Consider the following 27190-nt stretch of genomic DNA (forward strand, 5'->3'; position numbering starts at 1 on the left):
CAGCACAGAGAACTGCATCAAACTAGTCCTCGGTCTAAAAACCACAACCAAATTTTCAAGGAAGTGGACTACTACTGCAAACCAGCGTTTCTCACGACTGAAAAAGATTTTCCAAAAGGGTGAAGCGTATAGCAGCGTAGCAGCTTTCACCGCCCATGGAAGCGGAGTTGAGACAAGCAGGAACGTACTGAGGACGTCGTTCTGCGGCATCCACTTGCTGGCCATCACGTTGGGCGGCAGGCGCGGCACCTTGCCGGGGTCCACCTTCCAGAGCACCCTCTGCGGCAGCTCGGCGAAGACGTCCAGCAGCGCCTGGAGCTTCTCCGGCGCGAACGTGTCTGGCCGCACCATGGTGCCCAGGCTGAAGTACACCACGCCCTGCGGGCTGCTGTCCAGGAACTGCTGCAGCTCCTGTAAAGGAGTACCAGCCACGAAGGTGAGTAGGGAAGGCGCCAGAGTACAGTGGGTGTTGGCACTTTAGTGGGTCAGTGGTGACTTCATATAAATTACTAACGAACAAAGTGGGCGAGCTAAAAAGGTCCCGGAAAGTATATCATGTACCTTAAGAGAGGCAACCCAACGTACATAATCTGCTCTGGGTTCGGATGATGTCGGTTGGGTTGCCTGTCTTAAGCTGCGTGAAATACACTCCTGGAAATGGAAAAAAGAACACATTGACACCGGTGTGTCAGACCCACCATACTTGCTCCGGACACTGCGAGAGGGCTGTACAAGCAATGATCACACGCACGGCACAGCGGACACACCAGGAACCGCGGTGTTGGCTGTCGAATGGCGCTAGCTGCGCAGCATTTGTGCACCGCCGCCGTCAGTGTCAGCCAGTTTGCCGTGGCATACGGAGCTCCATCGCAGTCTTTAACACTGGTAGCATGCCGCGACAGCGTGGACGTGAACCGTATGTGCAGTTGACGGACTTTGAGCGAGGGCGTATAGTGGGCATGCGGGAGGCCGGGTGGACGTACCGCCGAATTGCTCAACACGTGGGGCGTGAGGTCTCCACAGTACATCGATGTTGTCGCCAGTGGTCGGCGGAAGGTGCACGTGCCCGTCGACCTGGGACCGGACCGCAGCGACGCACGGATGCACGCCAAGACCGTAGGATCCTACGCAGTGCCGTAGGGGACCGCACCGCCACTTTCCAGCAAATTAGGGACACTGTTGCTCCTGGGGTATCGGCGAGGACCATTCGCAACCGTCTCCATGAAGCTGGGCTACGGTCCCGCACACCGTTAGGCCGTCTTCCGCTCACGCCCCAACATCGTGCAGCCCGCCTCCAGTGGTGTCGCGACAGGCGTGAATGGAGGGACGATTGGAGACGTGTCGTCTTCAGCGATGAGAGTCGCTTCTGCCTTGGTGCCAATGATGGTCGTATGCGTGTTTGGCGCCGTGCAGGTGAGCGCCACAATCAGGACTGCATACGACCGAGGCACACAGGGCCAACACCCGGCATCATGGTGTGGGGAGCGATCTCCTACACTGGCCGTACACCACTGGTGATCGTCGAGGGGACACTGAATAGTGCACGGTACATCCAAATCGTCATCGAACCCATCGTTCTACCATTCCTAGACCGGCAAGGGAACTTGCTGTTCCAACAGGACAATGCACGTCCGCATGTATCCCGTGCCACCCAACGTGCTCTAGAAGGTGTAAGTCAACTACCCTGGCCAGCAAGATCTCCGGATCTGTCCCCCATTGAGCATGTTTGGGACTGGACAAAGCGTCGTCTCACGCGGTCTGCACGTCCAGCACGAACGCTGGTCCAACTGAGGCGCCAGGTGGAAATGGCATGGCAAGCCGTTCCACAGGACTACATCCAGCATCTCTATGATCGTCTCCATGGGAGAATAGCAGCCTGCATTGCTGCGAAAGGTGGATATACACTGTACTAGTGCCGACATTGTGCATGCTCTGTTGCCTGTGTCTATGTGCCTGTGGTTCTGTCAGTGTGATCATGTGATGTATCTGACCCCAGGAATGTGTCAATAAAGTTTCCCCTTCCTGGGACAATGAATTCACGGTGTTCTTATTTCAATTTCCAGGAGTGTATGTTCCGGGACATTTTTATTTTGAGCACCCTGTACAAAAAACATATTACAGTGCCAAACATAGTGTCATTTAACCAGCTTTGCATTTGAGTTGAACTGAAATATTTGCTTCACGATGATACCATCTGTGTCACATTAGCATGTCACATTGCTTCAGTTTGACTAAATTAAAATCGTAATTTCTCATTTCTCTCTCCGATACAACTAAAATTCTACGATACATATTTATTCCGGGCTTGTCTGCAGTAAAGACGGTTTACAAGAAATTCTGTTTTCAAACAGTCTCCACATCGAGAATCTCTCTCTCTCTCACTCTCTCTCTGTCTCTCTCTCTCTCTCTCTCACTATTGTGAATTTGAGCAGGTTCAAAAAATGTTCAAATGTGTGTGATGTCTTATGGGACTTAACTGCTAAGGTCATCAGTTCCCAAGCTTATACACCACTTAACCTAAATTATCCTAAGGACGAGGATACGCCCATGCCCGAGGGAGGACTCGAATCTCCGCCGGGACCAGCCGCACAGTCCATAACTGCAGCGCCACAGACCGCTCGGCTAATCCCGCGCGGCATTTGAGTAGGTTTTCTATCTACTTGATGTAATGCATGCAATTACAACAAGTAAGTTTAATCCCCTTTTATGTCTGTATGACTTAGCATATTGCACCATACCGCATGTTCTACATCTACACCACACTCCGCCAAGGCACCTAATGGTGTGTGGCGGAGAGAATTTTCGGTACCACTATCTGATCCCTCCACACCTGTTCCACTCGCGGATAGTGCGTGGGAAGTATGATTGTCGGTAAGCCTCTGCATTGGCTGTAACATCTCAAATTTTCTCCTCGTGGTCAATACGCGAGATGTATGTGGGGGGAAGTAATATGTTGTCTGACTCCTCCTGAAGAGTGCTGTCAAGAAATTTCACTAGTAAATCTCTTCGTGATGGACAACGCCTCTGTTGTAACGTCTGCCAGTGGAGTTTGTTTAGCGTCTCCGTAACGCTCTCTCGCTAGCTAAACGATCCCGTGACGAAACGCGCCGCTCTTCGTTGGATCTTCTCTATCTCCTCTATCAGTCCTACCTGATGGGGATCGCAGATAGATGGACAATACTCAAGAGTCGGGTGAGCAAGCGCCTTATAAGCCACTTCTTTCGTGGAGGAGTTACATTTCCTTAAGATTCATTCTATGAATCTGAGTCTGGCCTCTGCTTTTCCCACTACTTGTTTTGTATGCTGATTCCACTTAAGGTCACTCTGGATAGTTACGTCTACATATTTTACGGCAGACGTTGTCTAGAGCTGTTTGTGATGAATAATGTAGCTGTACAGTTGTGGATTTGTTGTCCTATGTATGCGCAATATTTTACATTTATTTTATCGCTAGTAAGTTCTCAGTCAGCTTTGTTTTCGAAATATTCCACGTAAAATTTGACAAGTGAACAGTTAAAGTTTTGTATTAGTCTACAAGCAAATACAAGAACTAATTACTTCAGTTAAAAGTCATCCATACTAAAATCGCTATTCAGTATTAAAAGTAACTGAATAAAACAGTGATCATAAAAAGTGTTTGTACGACATTAAGTTTAAAGGCCCATATGATTAATGACCTGTATCACATGTACATAAAAGTGTTTATTTTCATATATTTGTGTTTAAAAAGTGTTTCCATATTCTGTCTAGCCGGCCGGAGTGGCCGAGCGGTTCTACGCGCCACAGTCTGGAACCGCGCGACCGCGACTGTCACAGGTTCGAATCCTGCCTCGGGCATGGATGTGTGTGGTGTCCTTAGGTTAGTTAGGTTTAAGTAGTTCTAAGTTCTAGGGGACAGATGACCTCAGGAGTTAAGTCCCATAGTGCTTAGAGCCATTTGAACCCTTATTCTGTCTTTTCAGAAGTGTTAAGTTCCGATCTCAGTCAACTGATATAGTTTCTGGGTCGCCATACTAAGTACTTAGGAAGTGCAGCAGTTATTTTAACAGCTTTTGTGATATTAAAAGATGTACTGCCCAAGACTGTTCAGTCTGTAACAGATTCAGGCACCTCATGTTTCACTTAATCTCTCTTTAACGCAAAGAAGTATATTGTACCAAACGTAACATATAGTGATCGTATCAGTTGACATACCAGTTTAAGGGTCTGTTACTTGTCACTGTTTTCGCAGAGTTACTAGGCAAAAGCAATTCATGTCCATATTAGTTATGCTGCTCCCTTGTTGAATGATTTTGTGTAACGAGCCTCAGCTTGTTTGAGTTGAATATAGAAAGCAGACGTTAAGGAGAGCCAGTGTATTGCCAGAACCTTTTCAGTTTCAGTCTGTGCTGCTCATAGAAAAATTAGTGTTACAAGAATTGCTAGATTGTGGTACTGTTTCGCCTCCTACTTGCAAAACAGACTCTAGTGCCAAGTAAAGCCGTGCACAATGGTCAATTTTCTTAATGAACAGTATAATTTCATGGTACCATTTTGTCTAATTAAGCTGGGAGCCATTTTTCTTTCCCTTAGCTACAGTTTACTTTATGACCACCAGAACCTTGGTTCAATTCCCATTACTTCAAATATGTCTCGCTGTCGAAACATAACCTTTTGTATAACGAAGCATAGTCCGATACCTTAACCATCGGCACAGTTACATGGTAATGGGAGTAACATTATTTGTGAATTGCTGTAATAGTAGTAGCCAGCTGTGATATACTGGGTGATCAAAAAGTCAGTATAAATTTGAAAACGTAAGAAATCACGGAATAATGTAGAGAGGTAAAAATTGACACACATGCTTGGAATGACATGGGGTTTTATTAGAACAAAAAAGTATTGCTAGCTCTCTTGCGCGCGTCGAGTGATGATGATCGAGTGCTCAGCCGCCACTTTCGTCATGCTTGGCCTCCCAGGTCCCCAGACCTCAGTCCGTGCGATTATTGGCTTTGTTACCTGAGGTCGCAAGTGTATCGTAATCGACCGACATCTCTAGGTGTGCTGAAAGACAACATCCGACGCCAATGCCTCACCATAGCTCCGGACATGCTTTATAGTGCTGTTCACAACATTATTCCTCGACTACAGCTATTGTTGAGGATTGATGGTGGGCATATTGGGCATTTGCTGTAAAGGACAGCATCTTTGCTTTGTCTTACTTTGTTATGTTAATTATTGCTATTCTGATTAGATGAAGCGCCATCTGTCAGACATTTTTTTAACTTTTGTATATTTTTTTTGTTCTAATAAAACACCATGTCATTCCAAGCATGTGTGTCAATTTTTACCTCTCTATCTACATTATTCCGTGATTTATTCAGTTTTCAAATTTATACTGATTTTTTGATCACCCAGTATATTTTCTCATATAATAATTTTTATACACAATTATCATTGATTTATGACCTATCAGAGGTTAAAAAGAAAAGAAGAAACTGCCCTCGTGTATTGGAGCACCCACTAAAATGTGTGCTCTTTCAATTACACAATTAGGAGTATGAGGAAGGAGGGAGGAACATAGGTGCATGTACTTCCCATCATGTTACTACTTCAGGTAATATGTGGAACAAGGAGAATAAAGTTTAATATACAGGTGATATTGGCGAAAAGGTTGCCTTTGGCCGACAATGTCCACAATAGATGCGTTCTTTATCGTCCATTTTCAATATTGCATCAGTGATGTAGCCCACTATGCTATATTTTTAACATATGATTAGTTTTGGTTTTATAAGATTTCCTTGTGATGGTGTGTGGTTCGATTTGTTTTGCCATGGTAAATACTTCGTTTCTGTGACTGTCTTTTCTTCGGTACTCTAGTGAGAAACGCCGGCCGCGGTGGTCTCGCGGATCTAGGCGCGAATCCGGAACCGTGCGACTGTTACGGTCGCAGGTTCGAATCCTGCCTCGGGCATGGATGTGTGTGATGTCCTTAGGTTAGTTAGGTTTAAGTAGTTCTAAGTTATAGGGGACTGATAACCACAGCAGTTGAGTCCCGTAGTGCTCAGAGCCATTTGAACCATTTAGTGAGAAACTATTGACATTGGACATCGATATTAGTCGAATTGTTGATCACAGTGCAATATGACTGTTTGTTGACATGTTAGCAGTAGCTTACATGTTATGCAATATATGAGTGTTGATCTCAGTTGTCAAGCTGCCATTCGCCTGCGGCACGGTGGCCATTCACAGCGGAGCCCCCACCATACCGCCGTCCCCTCCCCTACTGCACTGCCTGTGCCTGTATGCGCCAAGATATTTTGCGCGCCCCATACCTGTGGCAGCGGCTTCGGCTCCTTGACGTGCAGGCCGCCCACCTCGACGAGCCCCGGCACCGTGGGCACAGGGTGGCCGGCGCTCCAGTGGCTGTTGACGAGCAGCAGGCTCGTGTTGCGCACTATGTCCCTGATCGGGGGCACCGCATCGCCGAACACCTCTCCCAGCAGCTGGTCCATCCCTCGCTCTGCGAACCACCAGTCGCAGAAGCGGGCCGCCACGTGCAGGAACGAGTTTTTCACCCTCTGCCAGAAGGTGAAGGGCGCCGAGTTGGGAGAGAAGTACGAGTCCATGTAGGCAGGATGGTCTGGGTTTCCCATCTGTAGCAGAGTAAAAAAAAAGGTTGTAAAATGTATTTCTTTTCATTATTTAAATTAACGTTTACAGTACAAGAAAGGGACTCATTACATCTGATAATCTACTGGCATCTAATCTAGTCCAGATTCACAATACTGTTCGTTGCATGATGTAACAACATGTATCATGTTGCGACATCTGCATCACAGAGTCTGCACCGTTTTGATGCTTTAGTTCATGGGTTTTCTTTGAACAGAGGTCGCAAGGTGATCATTAAGCCAAAGAAATAGTTATTTCTCCATATACAGCCAAAGTGCTGCTTTAAAACATGGTTATGCTGCAACTAGCTTCAACTATTACATCATACGGCAGACTTTAAGCTCACAGTGGTATGCTACTAGTACTACTACTACTACTACTACTACTACTACTACCACCACGTGATCAGGCCCAGGGGACCGCATGCATCTACAAGTTTCCTCCTCCACTGTATTCTGTCCATTGCAACTATCCGCCATCCACTCACATCTATTGACACTTGGTTTAAATCTTCATGGAGTCAATCCCTCCAACGCTTCTTGGGTCTCCCTGGCGGTCTCTTTCCTGTAGGTGTGAAATCCAGGAGCTTCCGAGGCCATCTGTGATCCTCCATCCGGGCCACATGGCTGGCTCACTGCATTCGTTAGGCTTTGACAGTTCCTGCTATGTTGGGCTGCTGGTATAGTACCTCAAGCTCTTGGTTGTATCTGATCCTCCATTCCCCTGTATCTGCATCTTCTGAAGCATGCATCTGTTAATATATGTATCATGCATCATGTGTTAATAACTCAAATAACTAACACAGCGCTTTCTTTCTGGGCCAGTTTCCGTTGAAAAAAAGGCGGAATTTGCCGTGGGACATCCATCGTGGAATATAACCAGTTGACCGACTATACATTCATGAAGTCCCCGTACGTGGCAGCACTATATGTAGCCTTCAAAATGGCGTCTGTAACGAAGGTGCATTCCAAGCAGACAGCTGTCACTGAGTTCCTTTTGGCGGAAAACCAGAGCATCACAGACAATAATAGAATGTCTACAGAGACCTCACAGTGAAGAAAAGCATGGTTAGTCGTTGGACGAGACAGCTGTCATCATCGCGAGGAGGTCCCGTACACTTGTCCAGTCTCCCGTGTGCTGGCCAGCCGCACACTGCTGTGACTCCTGAAATGTTGGAGCGTGCGGACACTCTCATCTGAGATGACCTACAGATAAAAATCAAACACTTCGCTGCTCAGTTGGACGACTCTGCTGCTAGCACTGACACTCTTCCACCTGTTGGGGTACTGAAAGGTGTCTGCTCGCTGGATTCCTCGCCGCAGACCATAAACAGCAGCGAAGGACCATCTTTGAGGAGTTGCTTGCACGTGTCAAGGCAAATCGTGACAATTTTTTGTCGAATATCTTTACAGGCCATGAAACATGGGTTCATCATTCCGAAACAGAAACAAAACAGCAATCCACATAGTGGTGCCAACTCTCTTCCGAAGAAGGTCAAAGCCGTACCCTCAGCTTGTAAAGTCATGGTGACGGTCTTCTGTGACTACAAAGGGGTCATTCTGTTTTATGTCCTCGTTCATATTGTAATGATCAACTTTGAATTGTACTGTCCTACCCTTAGGAAATCGAAGAAACGATTTCAGCATGTTCGTCGGCACAAAATTGCGAACGAACTTCTCCTTCTGATTGACAACACGATTTCTCACACACGTCTGAGCACCTTATAGGACCTCACAAAACTTCATTGGACTGTTCTTCTTCATCCACCCTACAGCCCAGATCTCGCACCCTTCGACTTCCATGTGTTTGGCCCAATGGCGAATGCACTGCGCGGGAAGTAGTACGTGAACGATGGGGAGGTTACTGATGCACCAAGACGTTGGCTCTAGCGTCGATCAGTACAGTGGTACGACGCGGGCAGAGATTGTTTTGAAGAATCGGATTTTGTAACCAAAAGACTGGGGAATTTTGTGGTATATTGGAATCCTGAATGAAACCAACCTTCTTTTAAAGAAATGTGTTGCTTCACTTATTGTACGCCTCTAGTACGTTAAATTTATCGTTAATGCAATGGAAGTGGTCTAGTCTGCGTCATGATCAAGTTCGCATAAAAAATTGCACAAAAAAGATATAAATGTACCTGAGTGATCACTGCTCTGAGCCAACAAGAACCAGCTACAAAGAACCTAAAACATTCATTCTAAAAGCCCAAGCCTCACTTAAATTTGCTTCTATGTTCCCGTGAAAATATAGAAAAAAATGGTTCAAATGGTTCTGAGCACTATGGGACTTAACATCTGAGGTCATCAGTCCCCTAGAACTTAGAACTACTTAAACCTAACTAACCTAAGAACATCACACACAGCCATGCCCGAGGCAGGATTCGAACCTGCGACCGTAGCAGTCGCGCGGTTCCGGACTGAAGTGCCTAGAACCGCTCGGCCACAGCGGCCGGCTAAAATATAGAAATACATCCAGTTCATTTGTGTAGCTCAGTGATTTGTACAACACTAGCGACATACAAGGCAAAAGGGCAAGTAGGGGTAGATGAAGATGGATAGGAAGGAGGAAGGGAGAGAGAGCATAAAGCTGTTTATTAATGGACAGGGTCCTTACCAGAGGAGTGCCTTCGTGACTTCATCTGGTCGAGTTACTGATATAAGTTAATCCACAGCCCAACAGGTGGCTTCACCGACTGTAGCCGAAGTGGAGAGGATACTAAATTCAGACTGGCAATAGTAATATAATTGAATAAAACGATTTCGGTTTTCAAGCCATCGTCGTCAGGAGTTCACTGACTACCGGGGCTGCTATGGTTACTCGCTTATATAGGCATGATGACATCATCAGCAGCCAATCAGGTAGACTCAATGTGACGCGCGCGCGTAAGTCGACCCAGTAAGCTAGCGGAGCTATTGCCCGCGGCAGCACCGGTGACGTCAGGTGGCGGTAGGGGCAGGCGCCACGTTTGAAACTGCCGCTCCCGCGTCGCGGATCTGTCTTTGCTTTCTTTCGATGTCCAACGCCCGCTGAGTGTGTACCCCTACGTTGAAATTGTTGTTGTTCAAAAGAAATCTCGGCCGCTTCCTTTATAACTGTGTCCCAAGATCTAGATGCATGAGCCAACATTTTTGTACTTTGGAATTTTTTTTATGTCCGTTTTCGAGGCAGTGCTTCGCTATGGCCGACTTGTCAGGCTCCCTTTGTTTTATATGGCGCTTGTGCTCAGCACAACGCTCAGCAAACGCGCGAATTGTTTGTACGATATACATGCTGCCACATTCACAAGGTACACCGTACACGCCAGACACTGGAACAACAATGTCGTCTTTAACAGGGCGCAACACATCTCGTATATTGGGGGAGGGCCGGAACACTGGTCTCATCCCATGTTTGTGCAGCACACGTCCTGACTTGCTGCTAGTTGCTCCACAGTGCAGACACACTAATTCGACATGATCGACGGCTCACGATCAAACACCTTGTTGTTCAACTCGCCGTCTCTGCTGCCAATGTTGACACACTCTTCCACCTGCTGGGGTACTCAATGATGAAGTAACTACTTCAATGTTGGAACGTGCGGACACTCTCACTTGAGGTGATAGACGGCTCACGAGCAAAGAACTTGTTGCTCAACTTGCCGTCTCTGCTGGTAGTGTTGATACACTTTACCCACCAGATGGGGTACTGAGAGGTATACGCCCGCTGAGTTCCTCGCAGCATAACACCAGACTATGAAGAGCAATGTGCGTTACAAAGCAAAACGTGACAATTTTTTGTCGAATATCTTCACAGGCTATGAGGCGTGGGTTCATCAGTCAAAAACAGAAGCAAAACCGCAATCCAGTGAATGGTGCCACGGAACCTCTCCTCCGAAGGAAAAGTTCAAAGCTGCACCGTCAGCCGGTATTCTATTTTATGTGCTCCCTCATGGTGCCACGATCAGCTCAGAAGTGTACATCAAGAAACTGATGAAACGATTTGAGCGTGTTCGTCGACACAAAAATGCAAATTAATTTCTCAGTTTCCGTGACACCGGAAGGCCTCGCACAAGTGCGCACACACCCGAGAGGAGCTTGTTCTTCCTATAGACTGGATATCGCACCTTCCGAATTCTATGTTTTTGGCGCTATGAAGAATGCACTCCATGGCAATCAGTACCTGACTGTTGGGCAGGTTATTAACGCAGCAAGACTTTGGCTCCAATGTCGACCTGCGAGCGTAAAGGGTCTCCCAGTAAGGTGACGAATTGTCGTCGTATTGAACGGAGATTATGTTCACAAATACGGTTTTGTAGCCAGATGAATGGCGAATGAAAACAACCTGCTTTCAGGGAAAGATTGCTGCATTACTTTTTGACCGACCTCCGTATTTAAGCGCAAGTCATTCAGTTTCATCTCCCTCCTATTCATCCTTCACCAGTTTTACCTTCGTGTTTAAATGGAACGTTTCCAACGGCTTTCTCACTGGCATATCTTCTGCACTTCCACGTTAGGTGCAAGAGCTTCTCTGTAACTGGTTACACAATTAAACCACGGTTAACGATATATGAAGTAGAGCTCCGCGTGCTAGCCCTGTTGGGCCATTCGGTACCGACCGACCGACTGTAGTGTCATCCTCTGATAAATGCGGCATAGAGGGGCGAGGGTTCAGCACACCGCCCTACCGGCCGCTGTCTACTCTCTTGGCCCTGGAGAAGCTACTTCTCAATCAATTTCTTCCTTAGTCGTCAACACGGTGCTCACTCCGCGCCGTTCCTGTCCTCTCACAAGGAAAAATCCCTGGTAATACTAGGATTCGAACCGGGTCTGCCACATAACGGCAGTGCTGATCATTGAGCTGCTACTGAGTTGGACAATAGGGTACGCAGTTGTAAGGTGGCTATTATTTCGCACCTTACAAGCACTCATCTACATACTTTGCCGTGATTTACAACCGCAGTTAGGTATCATTTGATAGGTTATATATCGTATATATGAATATTTAAAGAAGACTGACATTGTCCCGCACAGCTTGTAAATAGTTGTTAACGCTTATTGCACGAAAGCTGATGGAGTGTCTTTATTATCAAAACGGTGTCGTGAATAATTGCCTGTACTAGTAGAGGTTGGAACGCCAGTAGAAATGAAATGGCAGGCGTAACTCAAGCTGTGGGTGGAAAATCCCGCACAGGTGTGTCGGTCCTGCTTCACACAGGAAGTTCCAAGACGGACGGTCTGGGCACCTGGGCGCGGAAGCACAATACAGCGGCGGCCATCTGGTTTTGTAGTAGGGGCGGAAGGATAACTGGATAATACTTCAGAAACTCTGAAAATCTTGGACGCAGCAGAGAGCAACGAGGAAACGTTACCCACCACACTGTGTTATTTCCGAGGATTTTTTACTCTGAGAAGTGTACCATTGTATGAGTATAGGTATTTCCTCGTAAACTTTCCGCGCTCGACGACAAAAGATTAAAATATGGTTGGTCGGCGTTCGAAAGAATCTGTAGAGGGAGAATAATCCGTGGTTTCGAGAATATGATTCGTCTTCTGAATTACGCGAGAAGGGAGCCGAGCTTTGATGGGAAGCCAGCAGTGGAGAGAAGTGGTCTTACGTTTGGAGCAGACGGGTTTGACGGTCGCTCAGTATCAGCTTTTGTTGGTACAGAGGGACTTGTTGTCTTTGCTCTCAGGAGATTTTAGAGTTAGAACGATTAGGCACTGTACTGTTGCGAACTTATACGATTCTGGACTTCGCCTCCTGGTAGGCAGTCGTCGTTGAATAGGCAGCGTTCAGTGATTGAGAGCACTTATTCTGCCTATACTCACGTTGACGCGTTACCTGAACTCCATCCTTGTGTCTGGGAGTTCGCGTTCCTCGTTTCTCGAACACCGAGACGAGAAGACATTATTAGATTATACTAATCAGAGGATCGTCTTCTGCCGTCGTAGTGTTTGAATGAGCGTTTTTGATATTCTGTGGCTGTGGTTCTTCTGCTGTAGCAGAGGTGTACGAGAACCATCACTCCAATGCACCGGACGCATACAGTTAATTGCTTCGGCTTATACGGGCTTTAAACCTAGACAGCTATGATCACGTAAATTATATTTCGACGGAGGTTGCACGCCACTGCAGTTTATCTTACGAAAGTAGGGTCTTCTAGTGTTTGGTATGTAGATGATGTCAGTCATCTCGGGTTATTTATATTAAATCGCGTAGCCATAAAAAGGGGCAGATTTGGGCAATTGATCAATCATATTAGTTACGAAATTCATTTGCATCTCTCTTTATGTCCATTGGACATTGATATATAGACATTTGCAATAAAGGGGTCTTAATGTACAATAGTCCGCCTCCGTAGCGTAGCGGTAGCGTTACCGTCTACCACATAGGAGACCCGGGTTCGATTTCCGGCAGGGGACTGAGTGTTGTGTGTCCTTCATCATCATCTTCATCATCATTGACCCGCAAGTCAACGGAGTGGCGTCGCCTGAAAAGGATCTGCAATAGGTCGGCCGGACTCCCCCGAATGGGGCCTCCCGGCCAATAATGCCATACGATCATTTCATTGCCGGCCGGAGTGTCCGAGCGGTTCTAGGTGCATCTGGAACCGCGCGATCGCTACAGTCGCAGGTTCGAACGCAGCCTCGGGCATGGATGTATGTGGTGTCCTTAGGTTAGTTAGGTTTAAGTAGTTCTAAGTTCTAGGGGACTGATGACCTCAGATGTTAAGCCCCATAGTGCTCAGAGCCACTTGAACCACTACTTCATTTCATTTCAATCTACAATAAATGTATAAGCAGAAACAGCGTTTATCATTTGCCAGTTGCTAGTGCCCTTAATCATTGATTTATGTTTATGTTGTAATTGATATCTTGAAGAGCAAGACGGAGATAATCACCATTAAGGGGTAGTCAAACAGGGCCAAATCTTCATTTTTGCGTTCTTGTTTCCGTTGCGCACATACATTTTACACCTGCCTGGAGTAGCATCTCGGATAGTCTAAGCTTATTTGTACACCACATTTCAAATATCTTATTGCTGCTATCCCATTGCAATGCTCCTCTTGAGGTAACAAGCAGGATCCGACTCCTCCTGACCTTCGCTGACTACTTGTCGTACACAGCCCTACATGTACATGGAATAATCGGCCTTACAATTTCCTTTTCTTCTTCGATATCTGTGATTACTTGAATGACTAACCTGCTACTGTTACTTTATATCTCTTTGTCGTATCCCCGACATATTTTTCTTGATTCGGTAGTGCAGCTACCAAGTCGCTACAAGTTGAAACGATGCGCCATCGCCGGCCGAAGTGGCCGTGCGGTTAAAGGCGCTGCAGTCTGGAACCGCAAGACCGCTACGGTCGCAGGTTCCAATCCTGCCTCGGGCATGGATGTTTGTGATGTCCTTAGGTTAGTTAGGTTTAACTAGTTCTAAGTTCTAGGGGACTAATGACCTCAGCAGTTGAGTCCCATAGTGCTCAGAGCCATTTTTTTTTTTTTTTTTTTTGATGCGCGATCGATAGTTCGCGCCACGTCTCCTGGAACACTGTCTTTTGCGTGAAGGGGGCGTGGCAGGTTTGCTCCGTATGCCGCTGAGGCTGCTTTCCTTGACAGACAGTCAGTGAAGCAGCGCAGACAGCGAAGGTCTGCGGGGCAACGGGCCGGCTGTTTGTTGTACCGCACGTGTCATTTCCAAGCTGGTCTGGCTGAGCATTTTCCGGACATGAGGGACGTGCACCGGAAACGAAAGTGGACACACTATTCCTTTGAACGACCACGTCTGGAGGCAAGAGGTCGGTCGCCGTCATCCCCGCATCTCCTGGTAGCTCCAAGTTTTTCCACTGTTTTTCACCGCACAGCGGCTCTGTGTGATCGGTGATCTACTTTTAGTTCATTGCTTCAGTTCTGAGATCACGTAACATTCATAGAGACTCATCTTGCTCATTACTGTGAGCGTGATAATTATGACTGGTTCACTTCCTGCGCGTGTTTGTGCCCTGATGTTTCTATATCAGACTCAGTTCAGCTACCTGTTGTTGTTGTTGTTGTTCCCTATCACTACGTCTGGCCAGACAATTTGAGAATTACGTTACTCGTATCAAAACACCGTGGTAACTGCTATAGAGTTCTCATTTGATTACGTGTTTCAAATTATCTGCGCTTTCTAAATTCCCTTTATGTTCAAAGTGTCATTATTCATGACATCCAAATTATTCTTATTTTGCATGGTACACTGTGCATTAAATTGCCAAGTCGCTGTCTTTAGTCTTTTAGAGCCACCAAGCTTACGTGCCTTACGGGGGAAAATCCTGTTGCATGCATTTTGCGGGTTATACTTCCAAGCCAAGCTTCCGTTTACGTAGGCGAGGTTCATTAGCCAACTGTTCGCGTCGTGCTTCCTCATATGTTTTCCGTCCCGCGCAACGTTTAAGTACTTGCCGTTTCCGCCTCGGGTCGTGACTTGAAGCCGAATCTTGGCTGCTGTACATCTACATCTACATCTACATCTAAATCCATACTCCACAAGCCACCTGACGGTGTGGCGGAGGGTTCCTTGACCACCTCTATCGGTTCTCCCTTCTATTCCAGTCCATTGTTCATGGAAAGAACTATTGTCTGTATGCCTCTGTGTGGGCTCTAATCTCTCTGATTTTATCCTCATCGTCTCTTCGCGAGATATACGTAGGAGGGAGCAATAGACTGCTTGACTCCTCGGTGAAGGTATGTTCTCGAAACTTCAACAAAAGCCTGTACCAAGCTACTGAGTGTCTCTCTTGCAGAGTCTTCCACTGGAGTTTATCTATCACCTCCGTAACGCTTTCGCGATTACTAAATGATCCTGTAACGAAGCGCGCTGCTCTCCGTTGGATTTTCTCTATCTCTTCTATCAACCCTATCTGGTACAGATCCCACACCAGTGAGCAGTATTCAAGCAGTGGGTGAAAAAGTGTACTGTAACCTACTTCCTTTGTTTTCGGACTGCATTTCCTTAGGAACCTTCCAATGAATCTCAGTCTGGTGCCTGCTTTACCGACGACTAATTTTATATGGTCATTCCATTTTAAATCACTCCCAATGCCTACTCTTAGATAATTTATGGAATTAACTGCTTCCAGTTGCTGACCTACTATATTGTAGCTAAATGATAAAGGATCTTTCTTTCTGTGTATTCGCAGCACTTTACACTTGTCTACATTGAGATTCAATTGCCATTCCCTTCACCATGCGTCAATTCGTTGCAGATTCTCCTGCATTTCAGTGCAATTTTCCATTGTTAACAACCTCTCGATATACTACAGCATCATTACTACAGCATCATCCGTAAAAAGCCTCAGTGAACTTCCGATGTCATCCACGAGGTCATTTATGTATATTGTGAATAGAAACGGTCCTACGACACTCCCCTGCGGCACACCTGAAATCACTCTTATTTCGGAACACTTCTCTCCATTGAGAATGACATGCTGCGTTCTGATATCTAGGAACTCTTCAATCCAATCACACAGTTGGTCTGATAGTCCATATGCTCTTACTTTGTTCATTAAACGACTGTGGGGAACTGTATCGAACGCCTTGCGGAAGTCAAGAAACACGGCATCTACCTATGAACCCGTGTCTATGTCCCTCTGAGTCTCGTGGACGAATAGCGCGAGCTGGGTTTCACACGACTGTCTTTTTCGAAACCCATGCTGATTCCTACAGTGTAGATTTCTAGTCTCCAGAAAAGTCATTATACTCGAACATAATACGTGTTCCAAAATTCTACAACTGATCGACGTTAGAGATATAGGTCTATAGTTCTGCACATCTGTTCGACGTCCATTCTTGAAAACGGCGATGACCTGTGCCCTTTTGCAATCTTTTGGAACGCTACGCTCTTCTAGAGACCTACGGTACACAGCTGCAAGAAGGGGCGTAGTCTGTGTAAAATCGAACTCGTATCTCATCAGGTCCAGCGGCCTTTCCTCTTTTGAGCGATTTTAATTGTTTATCTATCCCTCTGTCATCTATTTCGATATCTACAATTTTGTCATCTGTGCGACAATCTAGAGAAGGAACTACAGTGCAGCCTTCCTCTGTGAAACAGCTTTGGGAAAAGACATTTAGTATTTCGGCCTTTAGTCTGTCATACTCTGTTTCAGAACCATTTTGGTCTCACAGCGTCTGGACATTTTGTTTGGATCCACCTACAGCTTTGACGTAAGACCAAAATTTCTTAGGATTTTCTGCCAAGTCAGTACATAGAACTTTACTTTCGAATTCGTTGAACGCCTCTCGCATAGCCCTCCTCACACTACATTTAGATTCGTGTAATTTTTGTTTGTCTGCAAGGCTTTGGCTATGTTTATGTTTGCTGTGAAGTTCCCTTTGCTTCCATAGCAGTTTTCTAACTCGGTTGTTGTACCACGGTGGCTCTTTTCCGTCTCTTACGATCTTGCTTGGCACATACCCATCTAATGCATATGGTACGATGGCTATGAACTTTGTCCACTGATCCTCAACACTATCTGTACTTTAGACAAAACTTTTGTGTTGAGCCGTCAAGTACTCTGAAATCTGCCTTTTGTAACTTTCACTAAACAGAAAAATCTTCCTACCTTTTTTAATATTTCTATTTACGGCTGAAATCATCGAAGCTGTAATCGCTTTATGATCGCTGATTCCCTGTTCTGCGTCAACTGTTTCAAATAGTCATGGTCTGTTTGTCACCAGAAGATCTAATATGTTATCGCCACGAGTCGGTTCTCTGTTTAACTGTTCAAGGTAGTTTTCAGATAACGCACTTAAAAAAATTTCACTGGATTCTTTGTCCCTGCCACCCGTTATAAACGTTTGAGTCTCCCAGTCTATGGTAAATTAAAATCTCCACCCAAAACTATAACATGGTCTGGAAACCTACTCGAAATATTTTCCAAATTTTTCTTCAGGTGCTCTGCCACAACAGCTGCTGAGCCATGGCCCATAGAGACATCCAATTACCATGTCTGAGCCTGCTTTAACTGTGTCGGGCCTAGGGAGGGAATTCTCTAATCGAAAACACCCACATGTGCACTCCACACGTACGACGCTACCCTTGTAGCCGCTTCCTGCGTGTAGTGCACGCCTGATCTATTCAGGGAGACCCTACATTTCTCCACCCGATTTCGGAGGTCGAGAAATTTGCTCCTCAGATCTCCGCAGAATCGTCTGAGCCTCTGGTTTAAGCCTTCCACTCGGCTCCAAACCAGAGGACCGCGATCTGTTCTGGGTTCGACACTACAAATAGTTAGCTCAGATTCCACCCCGAGAGCGACGCTTTCCGGCTTCACCAACTCCTCCAACCGCCTGTATGAACTGAGGATGACCTCTGAACCCAGACGGTAGGAGTCATTGGTGCCAACATGAGCAAAAATTTGTAGTCGGGTCACGCAGTGCTCTCTATCACCGCCGGCAGGGCCTTCTCCACATCTCGGATGAGACCCTCTTGGCTAGCAGACAGAGTGAACACTGGCTTCCTTCCCCGGCCTTACCGCTATTTCCCTAAGGGGCTCCATCATCCGCCTAACGCTGGAGTTCCCAATCACCCAATCACTAATAAACCCTCGCCCCCCCCTCCCCCCCCCCCCCCCCCCCCCCGTGTGCCTGCTCGGACCTTGCTGTAAGTGGAGGTGGTTATCTTTTAGCAGCTCTTCACAAAGTAATCTGATTTGTTAAGTTTTTAATCGTCTTACTTAAAAATTACTTCTCTGTTCATCAGGCTATCACTGTTTGTTTGTGTCCTGGGGCAAGTTCCCATTGGTTGCCTAGAAAGGAAGGAGTATATAGTGTGCATTGTATCGGGACGACCTAAGTAATTTCTAGTCCATTCGACTGGTCCACACTGCCCAACACACAGTGGTTTCATATCAAGCAGTTTTAATTGTTTTTGCATCCTTTTAATGAATTTAAGGTAAGCCTCAATTATTTTTTGTGTTTTACTCAAACACATTCTTGGATGTTTGTGGACTGCCTCTTTTGAGGACTGTTTCCTTAGAACCTTTGAAGTGACAATTAGTGAAATATTATCTTGATTCTCTTATTGAAATTTGCTGTAAATATTTCAGCAAAAGAAAACAGTGGCATACTAAGTTTTTATATTTTTGGAAAGAGAATAACATTTGTTGTAAACTTAAACTTTCATACTTTATGGTCCTATGAATGACTTTTGGAGAGTTTTGAGCAAGTATTTGAATTAATACTATAACCTTTTTGTTATTTGGTCTCACTTAAATATTTGGTAACATTGTTGATCGATCGTCAGTAATTGCTCTTCCACGATTCAATCTAACTGCGTAGTTTTATCTTAATGTGTCAAGGTCCTGTAGACCAAAATTGGTAAATTTATTTTTCCTGAGGAGTTTTAATAAAGATCTTGATACAAATGATGTTCAGTCCTTATTTTGCCCAGCCTTCCTAGACAACCTTACGCGAGTTATGCATACCACAAGTAATATCTAATACGTTCTTATTTTATACCTTAGACATATGTACATGGTGTAAAGGGCATATATGCAGAAATTTTTATATGTGGTACCTTAATATGTATATATGTTAGTGTGTTAAAAGTTGTTTCGCTGTATCAAGCTGTCTTCCCACAAATACAACACAAACTTTATGACGTGGTATTTTCTGCACAGTCGTAAATGTACCACAAAGTGAACTACACCTGTCAGTATCGATTAACCGTTTCACGTCTGTGCTTCCACACTTCAACATCTGACCTGCTACCCACGGGAAAATAAACATTAATGGCTTGCTCCTGCCACGTGTGCTTGGAGGTACTAACCAACCTAAAAGCATACTACTCCTAACAGATATGATACTGGTTTAATATTGTTCAGTACACTGACTCCAGTCCCCAATAGAAACATCTGCATTTACACTGTTACACACTGTATAAACCATTTAAGCTACTCATACATAGAAATTTGGGAGTGGTAAGTGGTACTTCTATGCTGCTATTTCCAGCGTGAATGTTAACAAACCTTCAGAATCAGATAACACATCGTCACAGCCTGATTCACATATAAAATAAAAGAAAAATATCGGTTTGACGTGCCTCAGAGATAGAGGGAAGCAACTCATGTGTACTGATACTGCTTCTGATCATTTTCTGGGTAATTATGTCTCTCATTATAAGTAGACTAGAGAGAGATGTAAGGCGCCTTGTTGGAAAGTAGCAGGCGTAATTCCATAATACCGGAAAATGTCTCAGAATTTTATCAGTTTATGCAGTACTGTACCCTGTCGTAGGCGGCTGGAAAGGCCATGCTAGTAACGATGCCAACAAGAGGAGCGCGGAACTTGTGCGCGAACACGGCCATGCAGTCGACGTAGAAGATCTCCGCGATCACCAGGTCGTAGTGGTCTTGGGAGTGGACCAGCTTCTCCACTTCTGGGTGTTCGTAGACGGTGCGGCAAGCGTCCATACAGAACTGCCAGTTGTACAGGAGCCCAAACACACCGGACACCATCTCCACAAGGTCCATAGTGAGCTAAGACGGCAAAAAAAAAAAAAAAAAAAAAAAAAAAAACATCGCTATAAAATCGCAGAAACTTCATTGCATCATTATTTCTTTCAGAGTTACGAATAAATCTATTCGACGTGACGAACAAAAACACAGTGCGTGTTTCTCAAGTGAACATGAAAGTAGAGTGTTCCATACTGGAATCCAGTTTGCATGTGCCACACATCTATCACCAGTTTGTTCTCCCCAAGTACCTATAGGACTCTCCCATGTGGGTAAAAAAATGAGATATATGAGTAGCCACTACAGGAGTTCAACGAAAATGTAGGGAGTATGAACAAAATTCGTAATCTGGCAGGCCCCTCATGTAAAACGGCTGTACTTTAGTGAAAGTGAAACAGAAACGTGCTATCCAGACGGTAATTAGAAACTGATGCATTGAGTTTTAAGGATGACATAAAGGATCTCCAGAAAGGCATACAACATGAATGCTGCTATCAGTCGATATATATCTCGATTCTGAAGAGTCAGATGAGCCTGGTACATTTTTTTTTTTATTTTTTTTTTTTGTCATCAGTCTACTGACTGGTTTGATTCGGCCCGCCACGAATTCCTTTCCTGTGCTAACCTCTTCATCTCAGAGTAGCACTTGCAACCTACGTCCTCAATTATTTGCCTGACGTGTTCCAATCTCTGTCTTCCTCTACAGTTTTTGCCCTCTACAGCTCCCTCTAGTACCATGGAAGTCATTTCCTCATGTCTTAGCAGGTGTCCTATCATCCTGTCCCTTCTCCTTATCAGTGTTTTCCACATATTCCTTTCCTCTCCGATTCTGCATAGAACCTCCTCATTCCTTACCTTATCAGTCCACCTAATTTTCAACATTCGTCTATAACACCACATCTCAAATGCTTCGATTCTCTTCTGTTCCGGTTTTCCCACAGTCCATGTTTCACTACCATACAATGCTGTACTCCAGACGTACATCCTCAGAAATTTCTTCCTCAAATTAAGGCCGGTATTTGATATTAGTAGACTTCTCTTGGCCAGAAATGCCTTTTTTGCCATAGCGAGTCTGCTTTTGATGTCCTCCTTGCTCCGTCCGTCATTGGTTATTTTGCTGCCTAGGTAGCAGAATTCCTTAACTTCATTGACTTCGTGACCATCAATCCTGATGTTAGGTTTCTCGCTGTTCTCATTTCTACTACTTCTCATTACCTTCGTCTTTCTCCGATTTACTCTCAAACCATACTGTGTACTCATTAGACTGTTCATTCCGTTCAGCAGATCATTTAATTCTTCTTCACTTTCACTCAGGATAGCAATGTCATCAGCGAATCGTATCATTGATATCCTTTCACCTTGTATTTTAATTCCACTCCTGAACCTTTCTTTTATTCCCATCATTGCTTCCTCGATGTACAGATTGAAGAGTAGGGGCGAAAGGCTACAGCCTTGTCTTACACCCTTCTTAATACGAGCACTTCGTTCTTGATCGCCCACTCTTATTATTCCCTCTTGGTTGTCGTACATATTGTATATAACCCGTCTCTCCCTATAGCTTACACCTACTGTTTTGAGAAACACGAACAGTTTGCACCATTTTATATTGTCGAACGCTTTTTCCAGGTCGACAAATCCTATGAAAGTGTCTTGATTTTTCTTTAGCCTTGCTTCCATTATTAGCCGTAACGTCAGAATTGCCTCTCTTGTCCCTTTACTTTTCCTAAAGCCAAACTGATCGTCACCTAGCGCATTCTCAATTTTCTTTTCCATTCTTCTGTATATTATTCTTGTAAGCAGCTTCGATGCATGAGCTGTTAAGCTGATTGTGCGATAATTCTCGCACTTGTCAGCTCTTGCCGTCTTCGGAATTGTGTGGGTGATGCTTTTCCGAAAGTCAGATGGTATATCGCCAGACTCATATATTCTACACACCAACGTGAATAGTCGTTTTGTTGCCACTTCCCCCAATGATTTTAGAAATTCTGATGGAATGTTATCTATTCCTTCTGCCTTATTTGACCGTAAGTCCTCCAAAGCTCTTTTAAATTCCGATTCTAATACTGGATCCCCTATCTCTTCTAAATCGACTACTGTTTCTTCTTCTATCACATCAGACAAATCTTCACCCTCATAAAGGCTTTCAATGTATTCTTTCCACCTATCTGCTCTCTCCTCTGTATTTAACAGTGGAATTCCCGTTGCACTCGTAATGTTACCACCGTTGCTTTTAATGTCACCAAAGGTTGTTTTGACTTTCCTGTATGCTAAGTCTGTCCTTCCGACAATCATATCTTTTTCGATGTCTTCACATTTTTCCTGCAGCCATTTCGTCTTAGCTTCCCTGTACTTCCTATTTATTTCATTCCTCAGCGACTTGTATTTCTGTATTCCTGATTTTCCCGGAACATGTTTGTACTTCGTCCTTTCATCAATCAACTGACGTGTTTCTTCTGTTACCCATGGTTTCTTCGCAGCTACCTTCTTTGTACCTATGTTTTCCTTCCCAACTTCTGTGATGGCCCTTTTTAGAGATGTCCATTCCTCTTCAACTGTACTGCCTACTGCGCTATTCCTTATTGCTGTATCTATAGCGTTAGAGAACTTCAAACGTATCTCGTCATTCCTTAGTACTTCCGTACCCCACTTCTTTGCGTATTGATTCTTCCCGACTAATGTCTTGAACTTCAGCCTACTCTTCATCACTACTATATTGTGACCTGAGTCTATATTTGCTCCTGGGTACGCCTTACAGTCCAGTATCTGATTTCGGAATCTCTGTCTGACCATGATGTAATCTAATTGAAATCTTCCCGTATCTCCCGGCCTTTTCCAAGTATACCTCCTCCTCTTGTGATTCTTGAACAGGGTATTCGCTATTACTAGCTGAAACTTGTTACAGAACTCAATTAGTCTTTCTCCTCTTTTACTCCTTGTCCCAAGCCCATATTCTCCTGTAAGCTTTTCTTCTACTCCTTCCCCTACAACTGCATTCCAGTCGCCCATGACTATTAGATTTTCGTCCCCCTTTACATACTGCATTACCCTTTCAATATCCTCATACACTTTCTCTATCTGTTCATCTTCAGCTTGCGACGTCGGCATGTATACCTGTACTATCGTAGTCGGTGTTGGTCTGCTGTCGATTCCGATTAGAACAACCCGGTCACTGAACTGTTCACAGTAACACACCCTCTGCCCTACCTTCCTATTCATAACGAATCCTACACCTGTTATACCATTTTCTGCTGCTGTTGATATTACCCGATGCTCATCTGACCAGAAATCCTTGTCTTCCTTCCACTTCACTTCACTGACCCCTACTACATCTAGTTTGAGCCTTTGCATTTCCCTTTTCAGATTTTCTAGTTTCCCTACCACGTTCAAGCTTCTGACATTCCACGCCCCGACTCGTAGAACGTTATCCTTTCGTTGATTATTCAATCTTTTTCTCATGGTAACATCCCCCTTGGCAGTCCCCTCCCTGAGATCTGAATAGGGGACTATTCCGTAATCTTTTGCCAATGGAGAGATCATCATGACACTTCTTCAATTACAGGCCACATGTCCTGTGGATACACGTTACGTGTCTTTAATGCAGTGGTTTCCATTGCCTTCTGCATCCTCATGTCGTTGATCATTGCTGATTCTTCCGCCTTTAGTGGCAATTTCCCACCCCAAGGACAAGAGAGTGCCCTGAACCTCTATCCGCTCCTCCGACCTCTTTGACAAGATCCTTGGCAGAATGTGGCTGACTTCTTATGCCGGAAGTGTTCGGCCGCCAATGCTGATTACTTATAAAAATTTAGGCAGTGGTGGGGATTGAACCCAGGACCGAAGTCGTTTTGATTATGAATCAAAGACGCTACCCCTTTTTTTTGTTCACTTTTTGTTCGTTGCATCTGCTCGGGGTGGACGTCGTAAGAAATCCGTTTAAGTTCGTTGTTGATCGATTAACTCAGTTTTTTTTTTTATTACAGAGGGCAGCTAACCCTCTGACCGAACACGCTGAGCTACCATGCCGACTATCCCTAGACCACGAGTATGGTACATTACTAAGCTTCGTTTAAGCGCCGTTCTCGCAGAGACGATGCGCTACAGGACAGATTTTATTATTATTATTATTATTATTATTATTATTATTATTTTCGATTATTCCCATTTAAGAGCGCGTTTGAACTTGAATTCCTTTATGATGATTGTTTATGTTTCTTCTGAACCCAAATTTTCTTCATATGTTCACTGTGTTGTCTCTTTCGCTCCGCTGTCCATTTGCATCCTGGTCTCTTCTGTGTTGTGGTGTCAAATTTATGATTTTTGATGATGTTCCTGAATTCAGTTCTATTTTCTGCATCATTAACTGTTATGTGTACTTGTCTGAGGTCCTCTTCAACTTCTTTTATCCATTTTGTTTTTCCCCTGCCTGAGTTGATGACTTTGAGAATTCGCTTTGAAATTCTGTTTTCATTCATCCAGTGGATATGTCTGTAGAACTGCAATCTTCTTTTCCTTATTGTATCAGTAATCTTGTCTGTGTATTTATATAATTCTGATGTTGCTCTCTTCTTCCAGATTCCTTGCTCTTGTATCGGGCCAAAAATTTTCCTGAGAGTTTTCCTTTCTTGTTTCTCTATTTCTTTGATTTTAGTTTGCCCACTTATTTGTGTTGTTTCTGATGCATACAGTGCCTCCGGAAGTACGTCAGTGTTGCAGTGCCTCAATTTTGCGTTAATGGATATGGGCTTTTTGTTATAATAGTTCCACGTGAGTTTATATGCTTTCTGTAGTTTTTTTATTCTTTCCTCACTGGCCTTTAGGTTGATTCCTGATGGCTGGATGATTTCTCCCAGGTACTTAAAATGTGGTACTTGTACGATTTTCCCATGGGTTGTCACAATAGGCAATTTGTCTTGTGGCACTCTATCTATGTACTGGGTTTTCTCATATGAGATTACGTCTTTATTATTATTATTATTATTTTATTATTATTATCGGTCTTGTGATTGTTTTGATGTGGCCCGCTATGGAATCGTCTCCTCTGCCAAATTTTTCATCTCAGAGCAGCACTTGCAAGCTACATCCGTAATTATTTGCTGGATGTATTCCAGTCTCTGCCTTCCTCTACCTATTTACCCTCTACATTTTCCTTTACTACCATGGAAGCTGCTCCCTGATGTCGTAACAGATGTCTTATCATCCTGTCACCTCATCAGCGCAATCCATACATTGATATCCTCGCCGATCCTGCTGAGAACCACCTCATTCGTTACCCTATCAGTTACCCAATTTTCAACCTACGTCTGTAACACCACTTCTCAGATGCTTAGATTCTCATGTATTCCGGTATGCCCACAGTCCATGTTGCACTGCCATATGATGCTGTGCTACAAACGTACATTCTCAGAAATTTCCTCTTCAAATTAAAGCCTACGTTTGATACCACTGGGCTTCTCTTGACCAGGAATGTCCTTTGTGCCAGTACTAGACCGCTTTTTATGTCCTCATTGCATCGTCCATCATGGGTTATTTTACTGCTTGGGTAGGGGAATTACTTAATTTATTTAACTTCTTGATCCTCAGATTTGATGTTAAGTTTCTCGCTGTTCTCTTTTCTGCTACTTCGCATTGCTCTCGTCTTTCTTCGGTTTACTCTAAATCCATATCCTGCACTCATTAGACTGCTTATTTCTTAAAAAACACATCCTGTAATTCTTTTTCACTTTCACTGAGGATAGCAATATCATCGGCGAACCTTTTAATTGATGTCCTTTCGCCTTGAATTTTAATTTCACTCCTGAATCTTTCTTTGATTTATGTCATTGCTTCTTTGCTATATAGACTGAAAAGTATGGGTAACGGCTACATCACTGTGTTATACCCTTTTTAATCAGTGCACTTCGGTATTTTTGACCTTCCAGTCTTGGTGTTGCTTCTCGGATCTTGTATATATTCTTCGTCACCCGCCTTTTCCTACAGCTTACCACTAATTTCCTAAGAATTTCGAACCTCTCGTAGCTTTCTACATTGTCTAACGACTTTTGCAGGTCAGCAGATCCTGTGAGAGTGTTACGATTGCTTTCACCGTCAACCACGACGTCAGAACTTCGTCTCTCTTGCCTTTACCTTCCCTAAAGCCAAACTGATCGCCCTCTAACAGACCCCTAATTTTCTTTTCCATTCTTGTGTTTCTTGTCATTAACTTGCATACATGAGCTGTTAAGCTGATTGCACGATGGTTCTCGAACTTGTCGGCTCTTGTTAACTTCGGAATAGTGTGGATAATATTAATCTGAAAGTTTTATGGTATATTTCCAGTCCCATACACTCTAGAGACCAACGTAAATAGTCACTTTGTTGTCCCTTCCCCAGTGAATCTGGAAATGTCGCGTGCTTGTTACTCATCCCTTCTTCCTTCTTTGATCTTACACCGTCCAAAGCTCATTTACTTTCTGTGTCTATTGCTTGATCTTCTATCTCTTCCTTGTCGAATCGAGTATCTCCTTCCATCACGACATCACACAACTACTCCCTCACAAAGAGGCCTTCAATGTACTCTTTCCCACCGTCCCCCTTCTCCTTCGCATTCAACAGAGGAATTCCCATTGCATTATTAAGAAGAGGTTACGAGGAATTTAGCTGAACAGGAAAATAATAAATGCACCATTCCAATTGTATAGCTGCACGTATTCAGCTCCCTTTTTTCTTTAATTATCACAGACACGAAGCTACTTTGTTTCTCTCAATTAAATTTTACGGCTGAGAAGTAGATTATATTAAGCTTTATTTTCTCATAACAAAACAAAAGAAGACAAACTGAAATGAAAGAAGGCAGTTCTTAAAGAACAAGCGACATTGCCAAACAAATGAAAGCAGCAATATATTATCTTGGAATGAACTAAATTATGCGGAAATGCGGAAATGTCTGTGATAGGAACGGAATTAAACTATTTGGGAATGTTTTTGATTGGATATGAGAAGATGCAGTGAAAATTTAATAAGAGAAACAATTATGAACAGTGAAAATATTCAAAAATTAAAGCTTAAAATTAATAATGTTTTAAT

At 44.3% G+C, this 27190-nt stretch overlaps 1 protein-coding gene across 1 annotated transcript in view; it reads right to left on the minus strand.

The window, feature by feature from the left end:
- Positions 1–27190, minus strand: part of LOC124616010 (UDP-glycosyltransferase UGT5-like) — a 105927-nt gene that overhangs the window by 48079 nt on the left and 30658 nt on the right. The window contains exons 3-5 of the mRNA XM_047144226.1: positions 19901–20152; positions 6315–6635; positions 189–411 (exon numbers count right to left, since the gene is read on the minus strand). Coding sequence (XP_047000182.1) covers positions 189–411; positions 6315–6635; positions 19901–20152 — 796 coding nt within the window. The remainder of the gene's footprint in view (positions 1–188; positions 412–6314; positions 6636–19900; positions 20153–27190) is intronic.

Source organism: Schistocerca americana, chromosome 5 (genome assembly GCF_021461395.2).
Source record: "Schistocerca americana isolate TAMUIC-IGC-003095 chromosome 5, iqSchAmer2.1, whole genome shotgun sequence".
NCBI lineage: Eukaryota > Metazoa > Arthropoda > Insecta > Orthoptera > Acrididae > Schistocerca > Schistocerca americana.